The 20,421-nt window shown below is 56.7% G+C and overlaps 2 protein-coding genes across 5 annotated transcripts in view; one reads left to right on the top strand and one right to left on the bottom strand.

Annotated features, from left to right (window-relative positions):
- Positions 1 to 2,113: 2,113 nt before the first annotated feature.
- On the top strand, positions 2,114 to 11,017 carry YARS1 (tyrosyl-tRNA synthetase 1; the record flags this gene model as incomplete). The annotated part of the gene is given in 13 exon segments (XM_034754361.1): positions 2,114 to 2,260; positions 2,452 to 2,627; positions 3,011 to 3,140; positions 3,545 to 3,625; positions 4,169 to 4,261; positions 4,664 to 4,799; positions 5,175 to 5,260; positions 6,210 to 6,345; positions 7,115 to 7,125; positions 7,127 to 7,213; positions 8,466 to 8,659; positions 8,894 to 9,035; positions 10,027 to 11,017. Coding segments are annotated over 13 exon segments (1,530 nt in total), but the record flags the coding sequence as incomplete, so codon positions are not given.
- A 184-nt stretch (positions 11,018 to 11,201) lies between these two features.
- Positions 11,202 to 20,421, bottom strand: part of KIAA1522 (KIAA1522 ortholog) — a 53,467-nt gene continuing 44,247 nt past the window's right edge. For 3 of the 4 annotated variants that reach the window (XM_034754358.1, XM_034754359.1, XM_034754360.1), the window contains exons 4-7: positions 20,185 to 20,305; positions 18,996 to 19,112; positions 15,243 to 18,491; positions 11,961 to 14,089 (exon numbers count right to left, since the gene is read on the bottom strand). In XM_034754358.1, coding sequence (XP_034610249.1) covers positions 15,244 to 18,491; positions 18,996 to 19,112; positions 20,185 to 20,305 — 3,486 coding nt within the window. In that variant the 3' untranslated portion in view covers positions 11,961 to 14,089; position 15,243. Of the gene's footprint in view, positions 11,215 to 11,960; positions 14,090 to 15,242; positions 18,492 to 18,995; positions 19,113 to 20,184; positions 20,306 to 20,421 lie in introns of those variants that run through there. The other variant, XR_004643625.1, reaches the window with a different exon arrangement.

Raw genomic sequence — 20,421 nt, 5'->3', positions numbered from 1 at the left:
TTATAAAACAAAAAATATACACACCAGGAGTGTTTTTTTACAAATTCAACTAACTTTTTTATAGTCAAATGATTTTACCTATATAACCTCTTGCCTGGATTATTTACAGACACTCCCAAAGGAATGGCTGCAAAGAAACCAAGAATTTTTCTTTTAACATTTATACATCGTTTCACTGCTTAATTTCCACCAGTAATTACAGAGTTAACTTCTTACTTTCTTTCTTTTAACTTTCTTAAACTGCGGTTGCCTGCCCGTTTGGGCCCAGTCCTTCTTTTTTTTTTTTTTCCCCCTTCTCCATGGGCACAGGCATACTTTTACTACCAATTCAGCAAGGAGGGTGGGCTTTTATTGGCTAACCCCCCTTGTAGGAGAGGATTAATTATTTAACAAAGCAATTGCTGTTATACACAAAGAATGGTGAAACAACACAACAACACTAGAGCACTGCAGTAAGCCCAGGCCGCCTCATTTAGGCGAGGCCAATTCCCAAGCCCCTCTCAATTCTCAGGTGAGGCTAGCTCCTCAACATTCACACCAATGGGGAGGATTTGTAAGGGAGGTCCTCGCACACCCCCCTTCCGGCAAAGAGCACCAGCCCGCCCTATAAAGGAACAGGGTAGCATACTCTATTGCTTCCGGCACGACGGGCGATTTTCAGGGATTCCGCCTCTCTCTGAGCAAGAGGAGGGAGCCCACTCCATACGCAAGTCCAGGCTCCAAGAGGAAGATTTGGGGAAAGGTTTCGGCCGCAGGTCAGTCACACGGAAGGTTAGGAAAGGCTTGGTCCCTGCACACCCCTCCTCGGGCAGAGAGCACCGGCCCGCCTTCAAGAGAACGGAATGGGTTACTCTACTGTCCAGGAGTACGTGGGCGGTTTCCCGGGGCCTCCTTGCTCTCGGAGCAAGGAGGGACGCAATCGTCACTTAATGGACAGGAAAGGATGGGGACCTCTTACAACCCACAATCACACGCACACCTAATTCGGGATCTTTGCTATAACAGTCCTACCCGGCCACACAGCCTATTGCTGGTGGGAGCCCTGCCAACCCCTTCGGCTGCTCCGGTATTCCCTGGACTCCGCCCTCACGCAGTAGGCTCCAGGGAGTGGATTCCGCCCCCTTACTCACTATGGGGTCCACTTTCCCGGGGTTCCTCAGCAGCCTGTCCTTCACCTTCTGGGGGAACCACTCCCCAAAGGGTGAGAGCCACAAAGCTGACTAAGACAAAGTAGAAAGCTATAAAGGCAAAGCATAGGAGCTTGGCATACTTCTTGCTCTTATCGAGACCAGAAACCTCAATCTACACTCTCACGCTGTCCGTGCACAGCCTCCCCCTTAATAGGATAGTGAGCTATGCCCGGACATAGGGAGAAGGCATTAAATGTCTCCCTTTCAGTTGTTTACCCCTAGTCCTCGGGACACTCAGTTCTGGAGTCAATGATGGTTTCCTTTATGTCCCGGAGAGACCACCCAGCCTATTCAGCCTCTGTTCCTGCCTGAATAATCTCCTGTCATCCAAAACTTGTTTGTATACTGGGCTGGCACTCTAGAAGTGTTTAACTGCCAGACGGATGTCCCAGTAATTTCACCGAGGCTGTTCCAAGGAAACCGTTGGGTCTAAGACCCTCGTGTACACACCACAAAACAGACAGTCCCCTACACTCCCCCGCAGCTTACAGCCTAAGTAAACAATGATAGAGAGAGCGCAGCATGATGCAAGAAATTAAACAGACAAGTTACAGAACGGACACACACAAAACGAACAGGCGTCAGGCAAATGAGTCTAGCCTTAAAAGGTTCAGATCACAGCACGCCCTTACCTGAACCCAGAGCCTATGGGCAGCTCCCCACCGAAGCCCAAATAGAGACAAGGGTCTCTTACCTGGCGCCTGGGATCGGTGTGGAAGCGGTCCACGGTCCTCCGGTCCGGTGGGACATCGAGTGATCCCGGACGAGCCCCCAAATTGACCACGACACCATCCTTCCTCTCCTGGAGATACAAGCCCAGTGTATTGCTTTCCTTCTCCCATGACTGTCGTGGTCTCTGCTCTGTCAGTAGGCATACTGAGTCTGTTGTGCTGTGTAACATGCAGCCTCTGGTTTCCTTGCAGGAGGTTCTCGGGGAGGATAAGCTGATGCCCATCCTGAAAGAGCGAGATCTGAAGGTGTACTGGGGGACAGCCACGACAGGCAAGCCTCACGTAGCCTACTTCGTACCAATGTCCAAGATTGCAGACTTCTTGAAGGCTGGATGTGAGGTACCTGCTCTACTCTAGATGCTGAGATCTTGGGGAGGCCAAAGGGAGAGAAGGGGAGCTTCAGACCCAAAGGGGTCAGGAGCATGGGATACCTTCAACTCCATGCTGGGTGGCAGAAAGGAACTGTAACGCCTCTTATCTGTGTAACACCCAGCGTGACGTGCCCAACTCCCCCTCCCGTTCTGTGCCAGGTGACGATCCTGTTCGCTGACCTCCACGCGTACCTAGACAACATGAAAGCGCCGTGGGAGCTGCTGGAGCTGCGCACGCAATACTACGAGACCGTGATCAAGGCCATGCTGGAGAGCATCGGCGTGCCTCTCGACAAGCTGAAATTCATCCGGGGCACTGACTACCAGCTCAGCAAGTGAGCTTGCGGGAGCCTGCTCCTCTCACAGGGAGTGTTCCCTCTATTGCCTGGGGGTGGGATTTGATGGCTACTACGAAGGAGAGGGCACAAGTGGCCTGGAAGGAGGGAGCCTCGGCTATCTCACGTGCTGACCAGCTCCACAAAGAAATCCGGGGGTGGGGGAGACAAGTGGGATATTGATCCAGCTGGGGGATCTGTCTGTTCTGAGCATGTCATCAGGAAAGGAGGGGAGGGGGGCGGGGCGTAAGATAGCCACACGCCCGATTTCTCTCCGCGCCCACCAGTGTCCCCCTTTGCGTGCGGTGGCCATAGCAGAGGAAGGTTTGAAGCTTCCGTTTGTCTGGCTTCAGCAGCAGTATTGACCTGTTCTCTCCCCCCAGGGAATACACGCTGGACGTCTACAGGCTCTCCTCGCTAGTCACCCAGCACGATGCCAAGAAAGCTGGAGCGGAGGTGGTGAAGCAAGTGGAGCATCCCTTGCTGAGCGGTCTGCTCTACCCAGGACTGCAGGTACCTTCGGGGAGGGTGGCAGCCCCCCTGCTGGAACACATCCCCGTCCCCTGGAAGGCTGCAATGCATGTGCCAGGCTGATCACAATCCCCCTCCCCCTACTGCTGATTAGGGCAGATTTTCTTTCACGCGAATCAGCATGAGTATCTGATGTGCAGCCCAAATCTCGAGGACTTCACCTGGTGTCGGTGCAGTGCAGGGATATGGTGGAGGTTTGGTTGGTTGTTTTCACTGGTGTTTGTACCAGTTGCACAATATCCCTAGGTAGCCAGGATGGGTGTTGGATTCCCAGCCCTGAGAGCTGGGTGGATTTCTAGGGGGTGAACGCTAAAAGTCTGATGTCAGCTGGGGTGTGGGAGTCCTCGTGCTGCAGCGTCATGCTCGTGGGTATGTTCTTCCCACAGGCCCTGGATGAGGAGTACTTGAAGGTTGATGCTCAGTTTGGAGGAGTGGATCAGAGGAAGATTTTCACCTTTGCAGAAAAGGTTAGAACTGGGGAGAAACGCAAGAGGCTCCCCCAGGCGGCTGGTTCCAGGTCTCTGTGTTTGAACTCTGCCTGCAGCTGGATGGAGCAAGCAGCGTTGCCTTACGCAGAGTATCTGTGAGGTCACCCAGACCTCTCTTCAGGTTCCTGCTGCTGCCCGTCGGTGCGCTGTGGCTGCTTCTGTAGCTGTTCGCAGGGCTGCACTGCCAGGTCAATGTTTGCTGCTCGGGCCCTGCCCCATGCAGGGGTGACAGTGACACGGCTTTTCCTTCCCCTCTCAGCACCTGGTGGTGGCTGTCGCTCGCTGCCCCCTGCAGTTTGCCCACTGGTGTGTGCTGGGAGTGGGTCTGGGCTGCCTGAAGAATGGAGCCTCCTCCAAGCAGAGGGGCTTGGGATTCAGCAATATGTTTTGAGCCCAGTTTTCTGCACTGGGGGATGTCTTGAGCCCAGATGCTAGGGAGGAAGAAGGCACTGGGGAGTGATGGTGGAAGCTGCTCCTCAGATGAGGATGCTTAAAGACTTTTAACTCCTTTTCCTTCCCTAGTACCTGCCCTCCTTGGGCTATACCAAGCGCCTCCATTTGATGAACCCGATGGTTCCGGGGCTGACCGGCACCAAGATGAGCTCTTCGGAAGAGGTAGGTTGATGAACCACATCAGTCTATGCAGCAATCCTGCAGGGCGAGGAGTCTAACCCTTTGGGGCTGGTAGGCGAAGTCCTGGAACTCCACTGGCTGAGAAAGGAGCCCTCCTCTCTTCTTACTGTTGTTGGTAGCTTGAGAGAGGTGGTCCCAACTCCAGCACACCCTGCCTCTCCTAGGGCGGAGGTAGGGAAAGATGCTGAGAGCCCCAGAACAGAGACAGGCGCCCTCAGTTTCATTGCAGGTAGTTTGGCTATGGAGTGCTGAACCCTACAACTGGGCTGAAGTAAAACTCCTCTGCGTCCAGGGTGATACTAAATTAGTGCAGGATCCCGAGTAGCTGCACTGCCTGCTTCTGGTTTCAGCTCACAGGTCTCCTCTTCTCCTCCCACGTCCTAGGAATCGAAGATCGACCTTCTGGATCGGAAGGAGGACGTAAAGAAGAAACTGAAGAAGGCATTTTGTGAGCCGGGGAACGTGGAGAACAACGGCATTCTGTCGTTCATCAAGCACGTCCTCTTCCCACTGAAGTCAGGTGACTGTCTCCATGCCCTGGAGAGGTTGGCGGGGGGTGTCTTTCATCAGGAGCCTTTGCTGGGCGACGGTTGCTTAAATGTAGGCAAGAGGCAGGAAAGCGAGCATGTGTTTCTCTGCATCCTAATGCAAGGCACCAAGAACCTGGCACTGCCTCCACCTCTCCCAGAGCCAGAAAGGAGACACCGTCCGCTCATAGCAATGACGTGCCCTTTTCTGGTCCCTGCTGCGATACCCCTCATCAGTTGTTGGGGAACGGGGAGGCAGTGGTGGTAGTTTGGAGTGGGGGTTATTAGAGTTGCCAGTGGGGACAGTGCTTCAGCGATTTGTCTTCATCTCGGTTAATCTGACCCTCTAAACCCGGCTTGTGTCACAGAGTTTGTGATATTGAGAGACGCAAAATGGGGAGGAAACAAAACCTACACGACTTACGAAGAGCTGGAAAAGGACTTTGCGACTGAGGTAACGTGGGGCGGGGGGTCGCTATCCACCACCCTCATGCCCACACTGCTGTGTGCATGGAAACCCCCCTGGAGCATGCAGAGAGGCCCATGCTGTTTCCTCTGCCACAGGCTTTGAGTAGTGGGGTCAGTGTTGATCTCTTGCCCCATGCAACCCTACAGACTTACATGTGGGGCATCATAAGGGCAGATTCTGGCCCAGTGAGTGCAGGTGCCATGATGGTGTGAGTCAGATACGCCCAGGAGCAGCCAGACAATCAGTGGCTGGTGCAGTATCCTCGGTCTGTAGATCTAGTTGTTAATGATCTTCCATTTCTGGCCGTGCCTTTCATCTCTATGAACCCTACAAATTTAGCAATACACAGATCACCCCCAGGGAAATGCAGCCATCTCTGGGTAGGAAAACGTTGGCTGTTCAACAGCGCAGAGCAACTCTGCCCAAGAATTTAGGATAACAAGTGGAGAAGAATCTGTTTCCGGTTTAAGCCTCGGGGAAGTTTGAGGGAGATGGAATGTCATTAGCAAAGCTGGAATTTGACCAGGGTGATGGGGTAATGTCTCTGCTCTTTGCTGGCAGCAGAGGGGAAAATGCCATGAGACCTCTAACTACAATGATGAGGACTTCAGTTTTACATTTCCAGTGCCACAGCGCCTCCTAGCACCACAAACGAGCATTGGGTGCGGCACTGACTCATGGGTGAGCATAGCTGAGACACCAACCCATATCCGGCAGCTTCCAGCTATTCCTCTGGGGGGCGGGTCTCCCATCCAGCTAGTGACCCAGCCTCTCTCAGCATAAGTCACTGTGGCTGCCCCACCTAACAGCTTTCAGTGACGTATTTGTCTAAATGGGCACAGTCATACGAAACTGCTCCTCCCTTCCAGTCCACTTCTCCCCATGCCCCAGAGAAAATCTCCTCCACAAACCCTTTTCTTTATTCACGTGGCAGGTCGTGCACCCGGGGGACCTGAAGAGCTCGGTGGAAGTGGCTCTGAACAAGCTGCTCGACCCCATCAGAGAGAGGTTCAACACCCCAGAACTTAAGAAATTGACCAGTGCGGCGTATCCTGACCTGTCTAAAGCCAGTAAGCGCATGCCATGAGCTTCCAAGGGAGGGGAATCTTGTTACGAAGGCCTGGGCCAGGGAGATGAGTCCTCCCGGTGGGGCTAAGAGCAAACAGAAGAAATTCTGGAACTTGAATTCTGCCAGCAATGACCACGGGTGGCTCAGAGTCTGGGTGATACGGGCCTTGGCCTCGCTGCCTGATGCAGCTCTTCTTCCTGCCTCTCTTTGGCCAGCATCTGTCACATCTGACTTGGATTGCCCCCAGCAACGAGGGCTGATGGGAGGGATAGCTTAGTGGTTTGAGCATTGGCCTGCTAAACCCAGGGTTGTGAGTTTAATCCTTGAGGGGGCCGTTTAGGGAATTGGTGTAAAAATCTGTCTGAGGATTGGTCCTACTTTGAGCAGGGGGTTGGACTAGATGACCTCCTGAGGTCCCTTCCAACCCTGATATTCTATGATTCTATGAGTGGCCTATGGGCCATGTGCCTACCCCAAAAACTAGGAGCACTGCATGCAGTGCTCCATTTCTATTGGAGCTGCAGTCAAGCTGGAACAGTGCATGCTGGGATCTGTGGTCTGCACAGGCTGTATTAGAGATGAGGGTGGCTGCAATTTGCTTGATTTGTATATGAATTGGTTGCTTCTGGCAAACCAGCGACAGTGCCCCTTGTCTGGACAGAGTTCAGGTTCTCCTAGTCCCTGCACCCCTTCCACAAATGCACCTTCACTCGTGGCTGGGCACGACTCTTCTCAGGGCAGGCTGGTTTCACTCACTCTTTCTTTTGCAGAGGCTTCAGTGAAAAAACTCCACCAAGAATTCAAACCCTGAGGTTGTGGTCCCATCCCAGCTGGACATCCGTGTTGGCAAAGTGATCAGCGTGGAAAAGGTACTGATGCTTTAACAAGGATCCTGTGACGGGAGAGCAGAGATGGCAAAGAAAGGGGGGGGACAGACAGTGGTGTGCAAGGAAAGTAAATCCTTCCAAGCTTGTCAGAAAGGGTTGGGTCTCTGCATGCTTCGCTCTAGGTTTGCTTTGCAGGAGCAGCACCTTGGAGCAATTCTTCCCTGAGGTTTCTGAGAGTCCTGTGCCTGGGAAGTCCCCATACAGGAGGGACTGGGTTTGGGAAGCAATGAGATTAGTAACTGGGTCCTGTCCACCAGGAGCCCTGACCCCAAAATGGCATCTCTGGGCTGCTTGGTACCAGAATAGGAGGCAGTGGTTTGGTAACATATTAGACAACAGTTTTTCTCCACAGAGCTGTTTGATTATCAAGGCTTAATGAGCTCACCAGGTGCTGGGAAATGGGCCTTACCTTTCGTTAGTGGTGGTCATGCTCTGGAGCTCAGCTGAGCGAGGCGGGTGGATATCTAGAAATGATCACTGCTGTGTCTGAATTGGAGGAGTGTTTGAGCAAAGATGGTGTGGGGGGTGAGAACTGCCACCAGACAGCACGCTTTCCCTTAAACAGCTCTGTACTATTAACACAGCAAGGCTAACCTGTGGAACTCACTTCTGCAAGACTTTGAGGTGAATAACTTTAGTTTAAACAAAAAGATCAGATGCTTTAACGAATGAAAACATCACTGCAGTCACACAGCACAGGACTAACCAAAGCAAATTACCGGGGCCAGTGATCATGATGTTTCAGTGCCTCGAGTGATCACCTGCTGGGGTCAGGAAGAAATTCGCTGCTCCCCAAAACTCTTCATTAGTGGGATAGTATTGTAGAGAGGGGACTTATCCCCAAAGGCAGTCAGCGCCAGTCCCTGTTAAGGTCCTGGACTAGATGAGCCAGTTGTTACATTCTCCTGTTAATCTCATTTGATGGTGAGCAGCTATCGAGGAAATTGCCCCCGGGGAAATTCTCCCTCTTGGCACTGTCAGTTGCCTCCTCCTAGCCTGAGATGAGGAGGGAGGCAGCCAGTGAAGAGCAATGGGGGCGAGGATTTGGATCATCCAGAAGTGGAGGCTGCTCTGGGGGGCTTGTTTCCTCATGGAGTGACTCAAGCACTCGCTTGGAGTGCGTATGTAAATCGCATGGGTGCCTTCCTGCCCATGTGTGCTCTCAGCCCCCCTTCCCGAGGGATGACCGTTCCCGGCTTCTCAGCTGTACCTGCATTGGCATTTGCATTGGCAGCACCCTGATGCCGACAGCCTGTACCTGGAGAAGATTGACGTGGGTGAGCCCGAGCCCCGGACGGTGATCAGCGGCCTGGTGCAGTTCGTGACGAAGGAGCAGCTGCAGGACAGGATGGTGGTGCTGCTGTGCAACCTGAAGCCCCAGAAGATGAGGGGAGTGGAGTCCCAGGGCATGCTGCTGTGTGCTTCCAGGTGAGGGCGTGCAGGGGGCAGGGATAGCAGGGGTGATGAGGCTGGATTTCAGCTTGTTTCCCATCTGGGGCAGGAGGGGAGAATACAGCCTAGTCCCCCAGCACCACTCACAACATCCAGGCTGCCTGTTGATCCCTGGCTTTTTGCTCTCCTACCTGGGGGGAGGATTAGGACAGGCCCCTTCTTTGAGGTCCTAGCTGGTTACTCCCTCCCCCTCTCTGTGTTTCTCCGCAGCGTGGGGGAGCCCCGTCAGGTGGAGCCCCTGGACCCGCCGGCAGGCTCCTGCCCAGGGGAGCGTGTCTACGTGGAAGGCTACGAGAGCGGGCAGCCTGACGACGAGCTCAAACCCAAGAAGAGAGTCTTCGAGAAGTTGCAGGTAAGAGGGGGAAGCTTCTTGCCCACGATGGGACTGGCTGTTGCTGGGGCCAGGGCCCATCTCTACAGTCAGAGCCTACACCAGCCCTGTCACGGCTTCAGGCTCTCAAAGTGCTCTATGGCCCCTGCGTGAGATGGGGATGTCGCCCCTTTTTCCAGGTGGGGAGACTGAGGCACACTGCGTGAAAGTGACTCACGTGAGGTCTCACAGAGGGCAGAGCAGAGCCTAGAACTGGAATTTCCAGTCCTGTGCTCTATCCCCCCTGCCTGGGGAGTAGATGAACACCGCTGGCACAACACTGGCTAGCCAGGCATCTGCCAGCTGTCAGTTAACTGGCAGTGGGGCTGGGGTGATTGTACTCCCTGGGTAGGCCAAGAAGGCAGCTATTGGCAGAGACCTGTTTAGACCCAGTCCATCTCAGTGGGGTCTTGTTACCTAGCAGCTGGCAGGCTGTCGCCACTTAAGGGCAATGTCCAGTGATCAGAGAGGGCGAGTGGGAGTGAGGACTCCTGGGTTCTGTTTTCTGCCCTGCCACTTACTTGCTGCATGGCTTTGGGCAAGTCACATTCCAGCTGTGTGCCTCAGTTTCCCCAATGTAAAATGAGGAGCGGGATATCTTGTAGGGAGGTTAGGAGGCTACTCGCATGGCTTGGAAAGCACTCAGGGCTCATCTGGTGAAAAGAGCGGGAGAGCAGTGTTACAGCAGGGTCTGCCTGTGCCCCCACTTTGCTTCACCATTGGTGCCTATAGTGAGGGTTAAGGGCCCCCTTTGCCCTTAATGTGAGTTACATGGCAGCATTCCCTGTTAGACCTTTAGCTGGCAGGCCCCAGGAAGGCCTGCCAGGAGCAGTGTGCCTGTGCCCAGGGATTTGGGAGGTGGAGGGCCTCAAACAAGGATACCAAGCCCCAAGGCCATGTGCTGCAGGTGTGATTATGGTGAACAGGCATTGGCTAACCAGTCTGACACGTCACCCCACCTGCCTCTCCCCAGGCTGACTTCCGGATCTCGGAGGACTTTGTCGCCCAGTGGAAGCAGAAGAATTTCATGACCAGGCTGGGGAATGTCTCGTGTAAAACACTGAAGGGCGGGAACATCAGTTAACAAGTGCCAGCCCGTCCACCTTGTCCTCTCCTCACCTGTTGCCATCCACTGCTCCATTTTGGGTTCTGTTCCCGCAACCTCCACCACGATTGCCGCAGGGCCACGCTCACCCCACTGCAGCATGCCTCTAAGTGAGGGAGGTTCAGCCCAAAGCACCTGGGGCTCGAGGCTGAATGTGCAAAATGCAGTAGATGGTACACACCTTGCAACTGACCTTGGGCAGGTTTGGTGGAGAACCCGCCTCCAGAAGCAGCCGGTTTCCCTTCAAGCTGCCGTTGACCTGTTCCCACCCAGCTGATCTCTGGAGAAGGCCAAGCATGACTCAGGGGGACCATGTAGCTCCTAAGCCCCCAGCAGGAGCGAGGACTGCAACCTGTTGTCTGTTTTCCCGTGAGTCCTCCTACGTGCGGCTCTCCTGAAGTGTCCGAAGCCGGGGTGAAGTTGTGATTTGTACCAGTACAGGCTGTCACCTATTTCCCCTGACTTTCTGTGGGTGGATTCCAGTGGCTTTGAAGGTTGCACTCAAGCCGGCTGGAAGCTGCCGCTGTTGGAAAGCTTTGCTCATTTTAAATGCAAGTCTTTCAGGGAAGAATGGTCATTCAAACCTGTGTCGTTCGTAACAGGGGAAGAGGGACTGCATGACATCCTGTGTAAAGACAGTCACCCTACATCTGCCTCAGCCCCCCCACGTGCTCTGTGAGGGGCTTGAACTGCGAAGCCGAGGGGGCTGGGCCTATGGAGGGCACGCAAGGCTCTCCAGACACTCACGGCTGCTCTGCAAGCCCAGGGACAGGCTCGTGGAGCTCAGCCCATGGAGCTGCAGGTGTTGAATATGAAATCATCCCTCCTTGTTAAAAACCCCAATAAAGTGTGAAACTGACCGAGGCGTGTGTGATTGAGGGATGGGACTGTCTTGCTGGAGCCAACAGCCGGATCTTAGAACGTGCGGGCAGGATTAACTGCGCTGAGCACCCCTGCCAGCCTCACTCCTGCGTGTAGAGCTGGGTGATGGGGCCAGGCCAGGAAGGGGCCTGCCTCTAGAACAGGAGGGGAGTTCTAGCCACTTCTTTCCCTCTGCTGAACCATAGCTCAGCCCAGCTGCAAGGCAGATGTTGCCAGCTGAGCTGGTGTCTTAGTGCTGTAGACACCTGTCCTGTAGCACTCACTGACCTTCCCCAGGCTCCCCTCCCCTGGTACCACCTTTCAGGCCTAGAGCCTGTTACTGAGCCCTGAGTGGGTTTGTTTGTTTGCCTGGGGAGACGCTAGAGCCTTTATCAGCAGTAGAGGCTGCTCCTGCTCCTTCTTTCGCATGGTCACAGCGGCATGACAACCCTTGGATCCTAAGGTCTCTTACCCAGTGCAGAGCAGAAGGGGTAGCCGTGTGAATGGCCGCAACACCTCCTGAATGAGCATGGAGTGGGCAATTTGTCCATCTGTGAACAGGTTTCCCCAGTGAGAGGGTTAACCCCTTGGACAGCTGGGAGGGGCAAGGCAGTTGTCTCCTGCCAGCTGGTTGATCCCTGCCTCAGGTGAGGTTAAACATCCCTCTGATCTCTCTGGGTTTATGCTGCCACGCTTCAGTGGGGTATCTGGGCTCCTTCCATGTAAAAGCAATAGCTGAAGCCCTAGTGGACTCCAGCGAGGTTCTGGCACTTCTCCCTCCTTAAGGTGAAAAACTAAACAGCTTGTGTCTCTCTAGGTGACTCATCTGTTCCAGGCTTTGGGGGGAGTTGTGTAAATAGGGGGCCTCACTGTTATCACTCCAGCCATCCTGGAGGAGGGAAACCCCCAGCTGTTAGCCAAGAAGCAAAGGAGACAGCCAGTTTCAATCATCATCTTTAACCAAAGACACAGAGCTTGTAACGGTTACTCTGCATCTTCTCAAGGCAGACGGTTTTTACAATCAAGGAAATCAAAGCATGACCCCACGTTTAAAGAAAGAGAAATCAAGGTGCCTGGCTCTAGGGACCAGGGATGAATGTAAAACTCAGGCTTTTGGTCTCATTTAATGCTGCATCCAGTGTCATTCCCTGCTACAGGGCATCTGAAAAGCGTCTCACCTCTCCTCCCTCCCATGGGCTGTCTGTGTACACACAGGGCCTGGCTGGGATGGGGGCACAGCTCTGAAATTACAGAGCATGAGGGGAGTGGAATCTCTCAGGGGGGAGGTTATGGAGCTTGGAGCGACCCCTATGGCCTGGCCTCAGAGTCCAGATTCTCCTCCCTGGGATCCAGAAGGCTGGCAAGGTGGGGGGAAGCCCTTCCTCCTGTCCCAGACAGGTCCTGGCTGGTTGCAGTTCAAGGGTAAGCACAGGCAGTGACTGATTCCTGCCTAGCACTCCGGACTCACAGGGCAGCGGCTTGGGGCTTGTGCTTTCAAACAGGCCAAAGAAAAAGGGGCTGAACGCTCACCTCAGGGGCCACTTGTGGCTAATAGCCACTTTGCTGGGCCCTGAGGCAGGGGCATTGCAGGCTGCCGGCCTGATTAACCGCTTGCTTGGCTGCTAGGTGGCTGTAAATCCCTTTCCAGCTCCTCGGCTAGTAACACTGTAGCTTGGGCCGCAGCAGCATGTAACATGAGGCAGCGTGAGCCTGACTTGTTCAGCACCCCCAGGACTGGCCGAGGGATCCTCCTAAGCCCTGCTTCTCCCTGCCCTCAAAAAGAACTTCCCAAGGAGCCCTTGCTGGCCTTCCCCTCCCCCGTTCTCAGAGCCCAGCACCACCAAGGGACTGCCCTGCCAGTAGAGCCCGTCAGGCAGGGTCCCAGTACTGCCTTCGGGTAGCTCCTTTGCCCAGCTGCGTGGGGGGGTGGGAGGAGGCTTGTCTGGCAGGGGGCAGTCCCTTGTGGTGCTTACGCACTACCACGGGCCCCAGGGAATGAACACCTCCCCTGCCAGAGCAGTAGAGGTGGGGAGCCCCCACTCCCGAGCACCGGCGGCCTGGCTCACGCATCATGGCCTCGCCTGCCCACTGTCCTGTAACAGCCCTAGAGAGAGATGGGACAGCAGGCAGCCTGACGCAGGAGGGGGCTTGGCCTGGGCTACTTGACTTGTCTGCTGTAACAGCTCTGAGGTCTTTAGCAGCCTGGGCCCCATGTCCCCTCCACTCGCAGCCAGGGCCTATTCAGCACAGACTCACGCCCCTGCACATTGTCACTGAAGTGGTCCTTGAGCCCGGGGCGGGCACCCAGCAAGACAGAGGCCTTTACTGCACCTAGGCCAAGCTGCTGCCAGCCTCTATGTGCCTCAGGCCTGGTGCTGTGCCTTTCCAAAGCCAGTCAGGGGCATATCTAGCACTACACGGTGCGTGTCCTGGAACCCGAGAGAAGAGCCCATGCAGCAAAGCCGGCAGAGGAACTCCTTGGCCAGCCAGCTATGCGTCAGACATGAAGTCCATAGCATTCGGGACGCGCCTTCAGCTTCTTTTTAAGAAGTGCTTTGATTTTGTGCCGTCTCAGGTGTACAGAATAGAGCCGATCCTCCACGCTGTGGAAAAACAAGCCCACAGCCAGGTCTTCTCCCCACCCATGCTGCCCCCCGTCCCGGCCAAGAGGCCGTGCTTCAGGTGGTGCAGCGTGGTCTTATAAGAACACCGCCCCACATTCCTCGCAGCGGCTTCTCTGCAGCCTTCCCTCCTGCACAAACACAACCAGCAAATCCAACAGGTGAAGGGCAAGGCGCCGGACTCCAGGACTGGGCTTCGGTGGTTTGGTTTTTTTTTTAAATGCAAAATAAAGCTGTATTATTGAAGAAAGTGAAACCAACACCAGTTTTTGCATAAATATCATCAAGGCCATCAGAGGCTAAGGCTGTTTGCTTCCTTTTACTCAGTCAGTTGTGCCAGCTCCACGCTCATCCTTTCACCTGCTCAGGTCCCTGAGAGAGATTTGTATTCCTGTAGGTCGGGGCACAAGCACGCAGCTTCATCCTTCAGGCTGTCTCTTCCCGTTTGTCTGCAGGAAAAGGAGAGCAATTCCCGTTAGATTATCCTGAGCCCAGCACGGTAATAGCTGACCCACCAGGCAGTGTGCGTTACAGGCACCCCGTGGCTGAGCCTGTTACAGAGCTGGGGGCACTCGCCCATGCTGGTAGCTCTGGAAGCCCCTGGTTCGATCTTGGTGTCAGCCATCACCTGACACTCACTGCTGGTTTCTAAAGCTGTAGAGCCTGAACTGATACAGCCTGGACTTGTGCAAACCCTCCAGCCACGGTTTAATGCCCCAAGAGGCGGAGTTACCTCCCAGCACATCAGCCTGTTTCCGAACAGCTTTGAGCCAGGTTGTTTCTGGACTGACTGGTGTTTAGACAGAGGGATGGGGTCAAACTAGGCCAAACAGCCAGCGCTAGTGGGGATCCTAACAGGGCTACGTTTGTTCCTCGTCTCCCTTTGATTCAGGCATCAGGAGACAGGTCAGAGTCACAATTCTCCCCACCATCCCTGCCTAGCACTGAGCTGTTCTTTAGAGGGTTCTGTCATCATCCTCTGTCTGTCTTCTAGCCCTGTTCCCACCAGTAGAGACAGGGCCGGTGCTTCCACTAGGCGACCAGAGGCGGTCGCCTGGGGCGGCAGGATTTGGGGGGCGGCATTTTGCTACCCTCGGTGGAAATTCAGCGGCGGGGGGTCCTTCCACTCCAGATCTTTGGCGGAAATTCGGCGGCGGGTCCTTCACTTGCTCCAGGACCCGCCGCCAAAGTGCCCCAAAGACGCGGAGCGGAAGGACCCCCGCCACCGAAGACCCCAGGCCCCCTGAATGCTTAGAGGAGCAGCGCTGCCGCCTAGGGCGGCAAAAACCCTGGCGCCACTCCTGGGTAGAGACAGGGTGAGTGCAGGGCGCGGAAGAGTTATGCCCGAGGAGAGCTGCAGTGAGGGGCGGGGGGGCGAAGGGGGAGGCTGCAGGTCAGGATGGGGGTGCATTGGCAGAGCTGCAAGTGGGGGGGGGGGCTGCAGGTCAGGATTGGGGTGCACAGGCAGGGCTGCAGGTCAGGAGTGGGCTGCAGGTCGGGATTGGGGTGCACGTCAGGAGTGGGGTGCACTAGCACCTACAGTACCCTGTTACACCCTGTGTTTTCTATCGGGAACTACCTCCCCCCTCCATCCCTCTGTACCTTATGCAGGGGGAGTCTCTGGGCCTGCCAGGTGCCCGGCTCTGCTGCTGTCGGCTTGGGGGGCCGCGTTCACAGACAGTTCGCTCTTAATCCTGTTCTCTTCTGCCGAGGGAGCCTTTGCTTTACAGTCTGGTAGGGAACAGTTCAGCACTTCCTCCCCCTGCGGCTTTGGGCTCATAGGTGACGGAGGCTGCCCCATGCCAAGCGAAGGCTTCCTGGCTATGGGAGGTGGGACCTTGCTGGACTTCCTCTGTGCTTGTGGCTTGCCAGGGAGCACCTGGCCCTGCTGGGACATTGTTGGGACTGTGGAGCGCTGCCCGGCAAAATTCATCAGCTCAGCTACCAAGTTCCTCTTCAGGTCGGCCTGGGCCTCTGGGGAAGATGGGGTCTCTATGACCAGCTTCTTGGAGCTCTTGGCGAAGATGAAGCTGGCGGTGGAGGCAGGTGATTTGTGGATGGGGGACACCTGGCCGTCCTTGGCATCCCCAGCGGTGGGCTCCGAGCTAGAGGCTGAGTGGCCTGGGAGAGTAAGCTTGTTGCCGTTGGTCCAGTCCGCCAGTCTGGAGGTCGGGGCATCTCTGGAGGACAAGGGGGAAGTCTTCAGCCGTACGGCATTTTGCAGCTGGTTCGAAGGCACGGTGTCTTTGGAAGAAGGGGACTGCCGCAGGGACAGGGACTTGCGGAGGGGTTTCTGGGGGACCTGCTGAGGCTGCTTCCCTACGCCATCGGCGCCCTGTCCGTTCTGGCCAGGCGGCTGCTTGCCCGGGCCGGCCGGCGCATGCCCATCCACGTTGACCGAGCGCAGGCGCACCATCTGCAGCAGGGAGGGAGTGACGATGGGGAGGTTTGCGTCCTCCTTTGGCGTGGGGTTGCTCTTACTGCGAGAGACAGGCTCCTTCTTAGGATCCAGCCGGGAGCCATTCGCTGTCTTCTTAAGGCTTGCTTGAGGCTGCAGAGCTGTGGGCGGGGCTGGAGCCGCAGGTGCCGGAGGTGGGGCTGCAGGCACCGCAGGATTGGCCTGGCTAGGCTGCAAGCCAGGCGTTGCTCCGGCTGATGGGGGCATGGCGGGGGGCGTGGGCAACTCCGCAGCGGGAGCTGGCAGTGTTGACCCAGCCAAGGGGCCCTGTTGCTGCTGAGTCCTTGAGGAGACTTTGGCGGAGAATGCAAGCGCGGCTGCCCCTGGACCATCCCCTGTGGGTGCTGCTTTGGGGCTGGCCGGCTGCTCTGAGCCCGTGGGCACTGGCTGGGCTGCAACGGAAGAAGACACTGCGGTTCCGGTGACTGGGAGCGGCTCCGGCAGGGTGGAGAAGCCGGCCTCGTCTGGGGGAGGGAAGTCCGCCATGGACAGATCCTGTTCGTCCAGCGCTGGGGGAGGAGGTGGGGGCCACGAAGGGTCCTGAGGCGCCTCCCGGGTAGTCTCTGAGTGGGGGGCTTCTGGACTTGTCTCAGCCTTTTTCACTGGTGGTGGAGGAGGATGGTAGGGAGGTGGAGGAGATGGAGGGGGTGACCTGCTGCTGGACTTCTCGCTGGCCGTGCTTGGGGCAGGGGAGGAGACAGCGGGGCTGGCAGAAGGCGCTGCCTGCCGGGGCTTGGTGGGCGGGGGGGAGATAGGGGCCGGCACCTTGGGGTGAGGAGGAATAATAAACCTGTCCATTCTACTCTGCCAGGAAAGGGCCGGGCCAGCTGGGGGTGCCACGGTCTCTGCAGGGGCTGGGTCGGAGGTGGAGGAAGATAAGGATGTCAGTGAGGAGGAGATGGACAGCGCAGGAGACTGCAGCGAGCAGACCCTCTCCGGTTTCTTTGGCTGGGGCCTCCTCTTTCCTGGAGATGAGGCGTGAGGGCCAAGCCCTTTGGTGGGGAGGGTGGGGGTGCCGCTCTGACTCGAGTAGCCACTGGAGGGCGACATGGTGCGCTTGAATCCCTCGGGGGAGCTCTGCCTGGGGGTGGCCTGCTGCTCCCTGAGGATGACGGCCACCCCCTCCACCTCCCTCCGGAGCTTCTCCCCCGGCACCGGGCTGCACTGGGACACGTCGGGGGAGCTGGCGTCGGCCGAGTAGGCCAGGCTGTCGGAGCGGATGCTGCTCGTCTCGCTCAGCGAGCAGGGCGAGAAAACCTCGTCCTCGGCCAGGGGGCTCTGATTCTCCAGGTGCGGTGTCCACGGCTCACGCTGGTGTCTGGGATCTGGCTTAGGGGGCAGGCCCAGCACTTTCTGTCCCCCCTCGCCCACCACCTGCTGCCTCTGCTGAGCCTTTTGGTGCAGGGAGTGGGTCCTCCTGGGGGGCGCCGGCGGCTTCTTCATCTTCCTGAGGGATACGCTGCGTGTGGAAGAGCGGTCGCTCCTCACGCTCACGGTGTCCGAGCCGTCCGCCATGCTGCTGGTGCTGTACGCAGGTGAGGCCCTGCCGCTGCTGCCCCCCGGCCCCACTGCCAGCAGGCCGTGGGCCGTGTAGACAGGCCTGGCCTTGGAACAGGAGTTGGTGCAGCTCACGGCACTGTAGACACTGAGCTGGTCTGTGTCGGACCGGCCTGCCGTATCCGCCTCGCTGGGTGGCCCGGCCTCCCACTTCCTGCTGTCGGAGCCGCCCTGCGAGGAGATGGTGGAGCTGTCGGACACGATGGTCTCCGTGGACTGGGAGTGGCTCCAGTTGTCGCTGGAGGAGGAGTGCTCCCGGCTGCGGGCACTGGGCTCCGAGAAGCGGGCGAGGGAGCGGACTGAGGCCGGGCTGGAGGAAACCAGGCTGCAGCGGCTCAGCGTCCGCACGCTGCTCCTGCTCAGCGCGATGACGTCCACCATGGGGGGCAGGACGGCGTTGGGAATGATCTTGGACATGTAGGTGGCCTGGGGGGAAATGGACATAACAGGGCCCAGCAGCTCCGGGGGAGGGCTGGGGTTGGTGGTCATGCCCGGCACAGCCAGTGACTTCGGCCTCAGCAAGGGAGACAGCTTGGCTGCCGTCCTCCTCCCCAGCAGCGAGTCATCGTAGTAGACACGGTTGATGTGCCTCTGGATGGCTGCGTCTGACTCGGCCTCCTCCAGGGCTTGCAGGGATACACGGGCGCCGCCCTTGGGGGCCAGCGGGGGCTGCAGGTTTCCATTGATGGTGGGGACGTGGATCATGTCACCGTCGGCCTCGCCGCCATTCACCACCGGCAGGGATGCCGGGCTGTGGGGGCTCCCAGCCAGCCTGGGGTCATCTCTGGGGGAAACGCTGCCAGGGCGTTTCCTCGGCTCGTGACTGTTTCTCAGACCTGAGGGTGGATAGGAGCAAAATCCAGTATCATTATAAATCTATCCTGGCGGGCAGGCAGCTGATTGCAGACAGGGGTTACTAGGGGCTGGCAGGGCTCACTTAAATCAACGCTGGCCATGGCCGGGGCCTCAGTGCAGCTCAGTCCTGCCTGTTCTCTCCCTGTGACACCCAGTAGATCAGACTCCTGAGGGCTGTAATACCATGGTCTGAGTCTGGTTGTCAGGGTGTGAAGTGGCTGGGTGGGGCGATGGCCTCTGCTACACAGGAGGTCAGACCGGGGGCTTTGGGGGTCCCTTTTGCCTTACGCTCTGACGCCTCCCCACTGCCCCTTGGACACTCCACTGCTAAAGGGGTGGCACGGGGACCTCCAGGAACAAGCCAGCTCCTAGCCTGAGCCCGGAGCCGAAGTCTGAGCAGGGCGAGAACTCTGTCTCACTCGTGCACACGGAGCGGCCGCTGTCCCTGAGCTCTCCCTCCAGCAAGGCCCATCTGCCCTCCTTACCCAGCTCCTTCTGGACATGCTGGGGGATGCCCAGAACCGTTGTCCTCCTCTCCTTCCTCCTCTTCCCTGCCTTCTCCGAGGATTTGGGGAAGGAGTCGTGAGGCCGGAAGGTGGAACCTGAAATGCAGTTAAGATGAAATAAAGTCCCAGGCTGGCAAGCGGGAACCAGCCGCATCAGACCTAAGTAAACAATGGTTTTAAATGGAGGTTGGATTTTTACCGTGAGTGAGAGGCCCCAGACCGAGACCATGAGAAAGGGGAACTGTTTGTGGTAAACTTGTAGCGACCCTGGAAATACCAGTTATCTTATTTAAGGGTTGGGCCAAGCACTAGAAATAAAGAAAACATGGGTAATTGGGCACCAGGTGCACTGAATAATTGGTAGAAAATGCTTAGTCCAGTAGCTAGGGGAAAACACGGCAAAGTGAGATAAGGAAACCTTGGAGAAAGCAGAGTGCAGCTCTCAGCTGCTACAGTTGAGTTTAGTGAAGGTCCAATAACCAGCAATGCCGTCACTTGTTTGTTACAGAGCACAAAATGTCCCGTGATCTAGGGCTGCTTGTCAGAGCTTTCCTTACCCCTCTGGAGCCATGCCATGATGGGAAGGCGTCTCCCAGGTCTGAACCGGCTTTTGGCCAATGCTTACAACTGGACTGTAGCTGGGTATCGAATATAAGGCCGTATATGCTTATATTGATGCTTTGGATGGAATCAACACCCAGTAGCCGTGGGGGCTAACAAAGGAATGCCTGTGGAAACCGAGTCCTGGTAAACCTTGGCAAAGCGACCAGGGAAATGATCTCCCACTGCCTCGCCCACCGTTCCACTGTCACTCTGCCAGGAGTTCTCCCTGCCCCTGCCCTAGAGCACAGTGCGGGGGAGCCAGGCTCAGGACGACCAGCGGAGCCCTGATAGCTGCGTGAGCGTACTCTGAACATCTGCACAATCTATTGTGAGCGGCAGCTGCCCTGGGCAGAGCTTGGAAGAGTACTTACCCCTCCCCGCCCTAACCCCGGAACAGTCCCTCCCCCCATCTCAGCTGCAAGCTCTGGCCCAAAGGACAGGCCTTGTGGAATCACCCAGCAGTCCTCAGGCCACCCAAACCCCAGCTCACACAGCTCAGCTGGATTCTCACGCCGTCCAGATGGCTCACCCTCCCCAAAACTCCCATCCCGCCCGCGGCTCGTACCTTTCCTCTGGATCATCTCCGAGCGGATAGAGAGGGCGTCCTCGGAGGCATTCTCTGTCGTGCATGACTGGGTCCTGCTTCGGAAGGAAATCTCATCGTCCTCCGCAGAGGTGTGGGAAGACTGCATGGGGAGGAGAACGGGTTCAAATAAGTCCCGAGCCCTATAGGGACAGATGCCTCCCTCCTTCTGCAAGCCGCTTCCCAGCGTCAGAGTCCCCCCAACGGGGTCCCTTCTCA

Source organism: Trachemys scripta, chromosome 20 (assembly GCF_013100865.1).
Source record: "Trachemys scripta elegans isolate TJP31775 chromosome 20, CAS_Tse_1.0, whole genome shotgun sequence".
In the NCBI taxonomy this organism is placed as follows: Eukaryota; Metazoa; Chordata; order Testudines; family Emydidae; genus Trachemys; species Trachemys scripta.
This window is presented reverse-complemented; position numbering and strand designations above follow the sequence as displayed.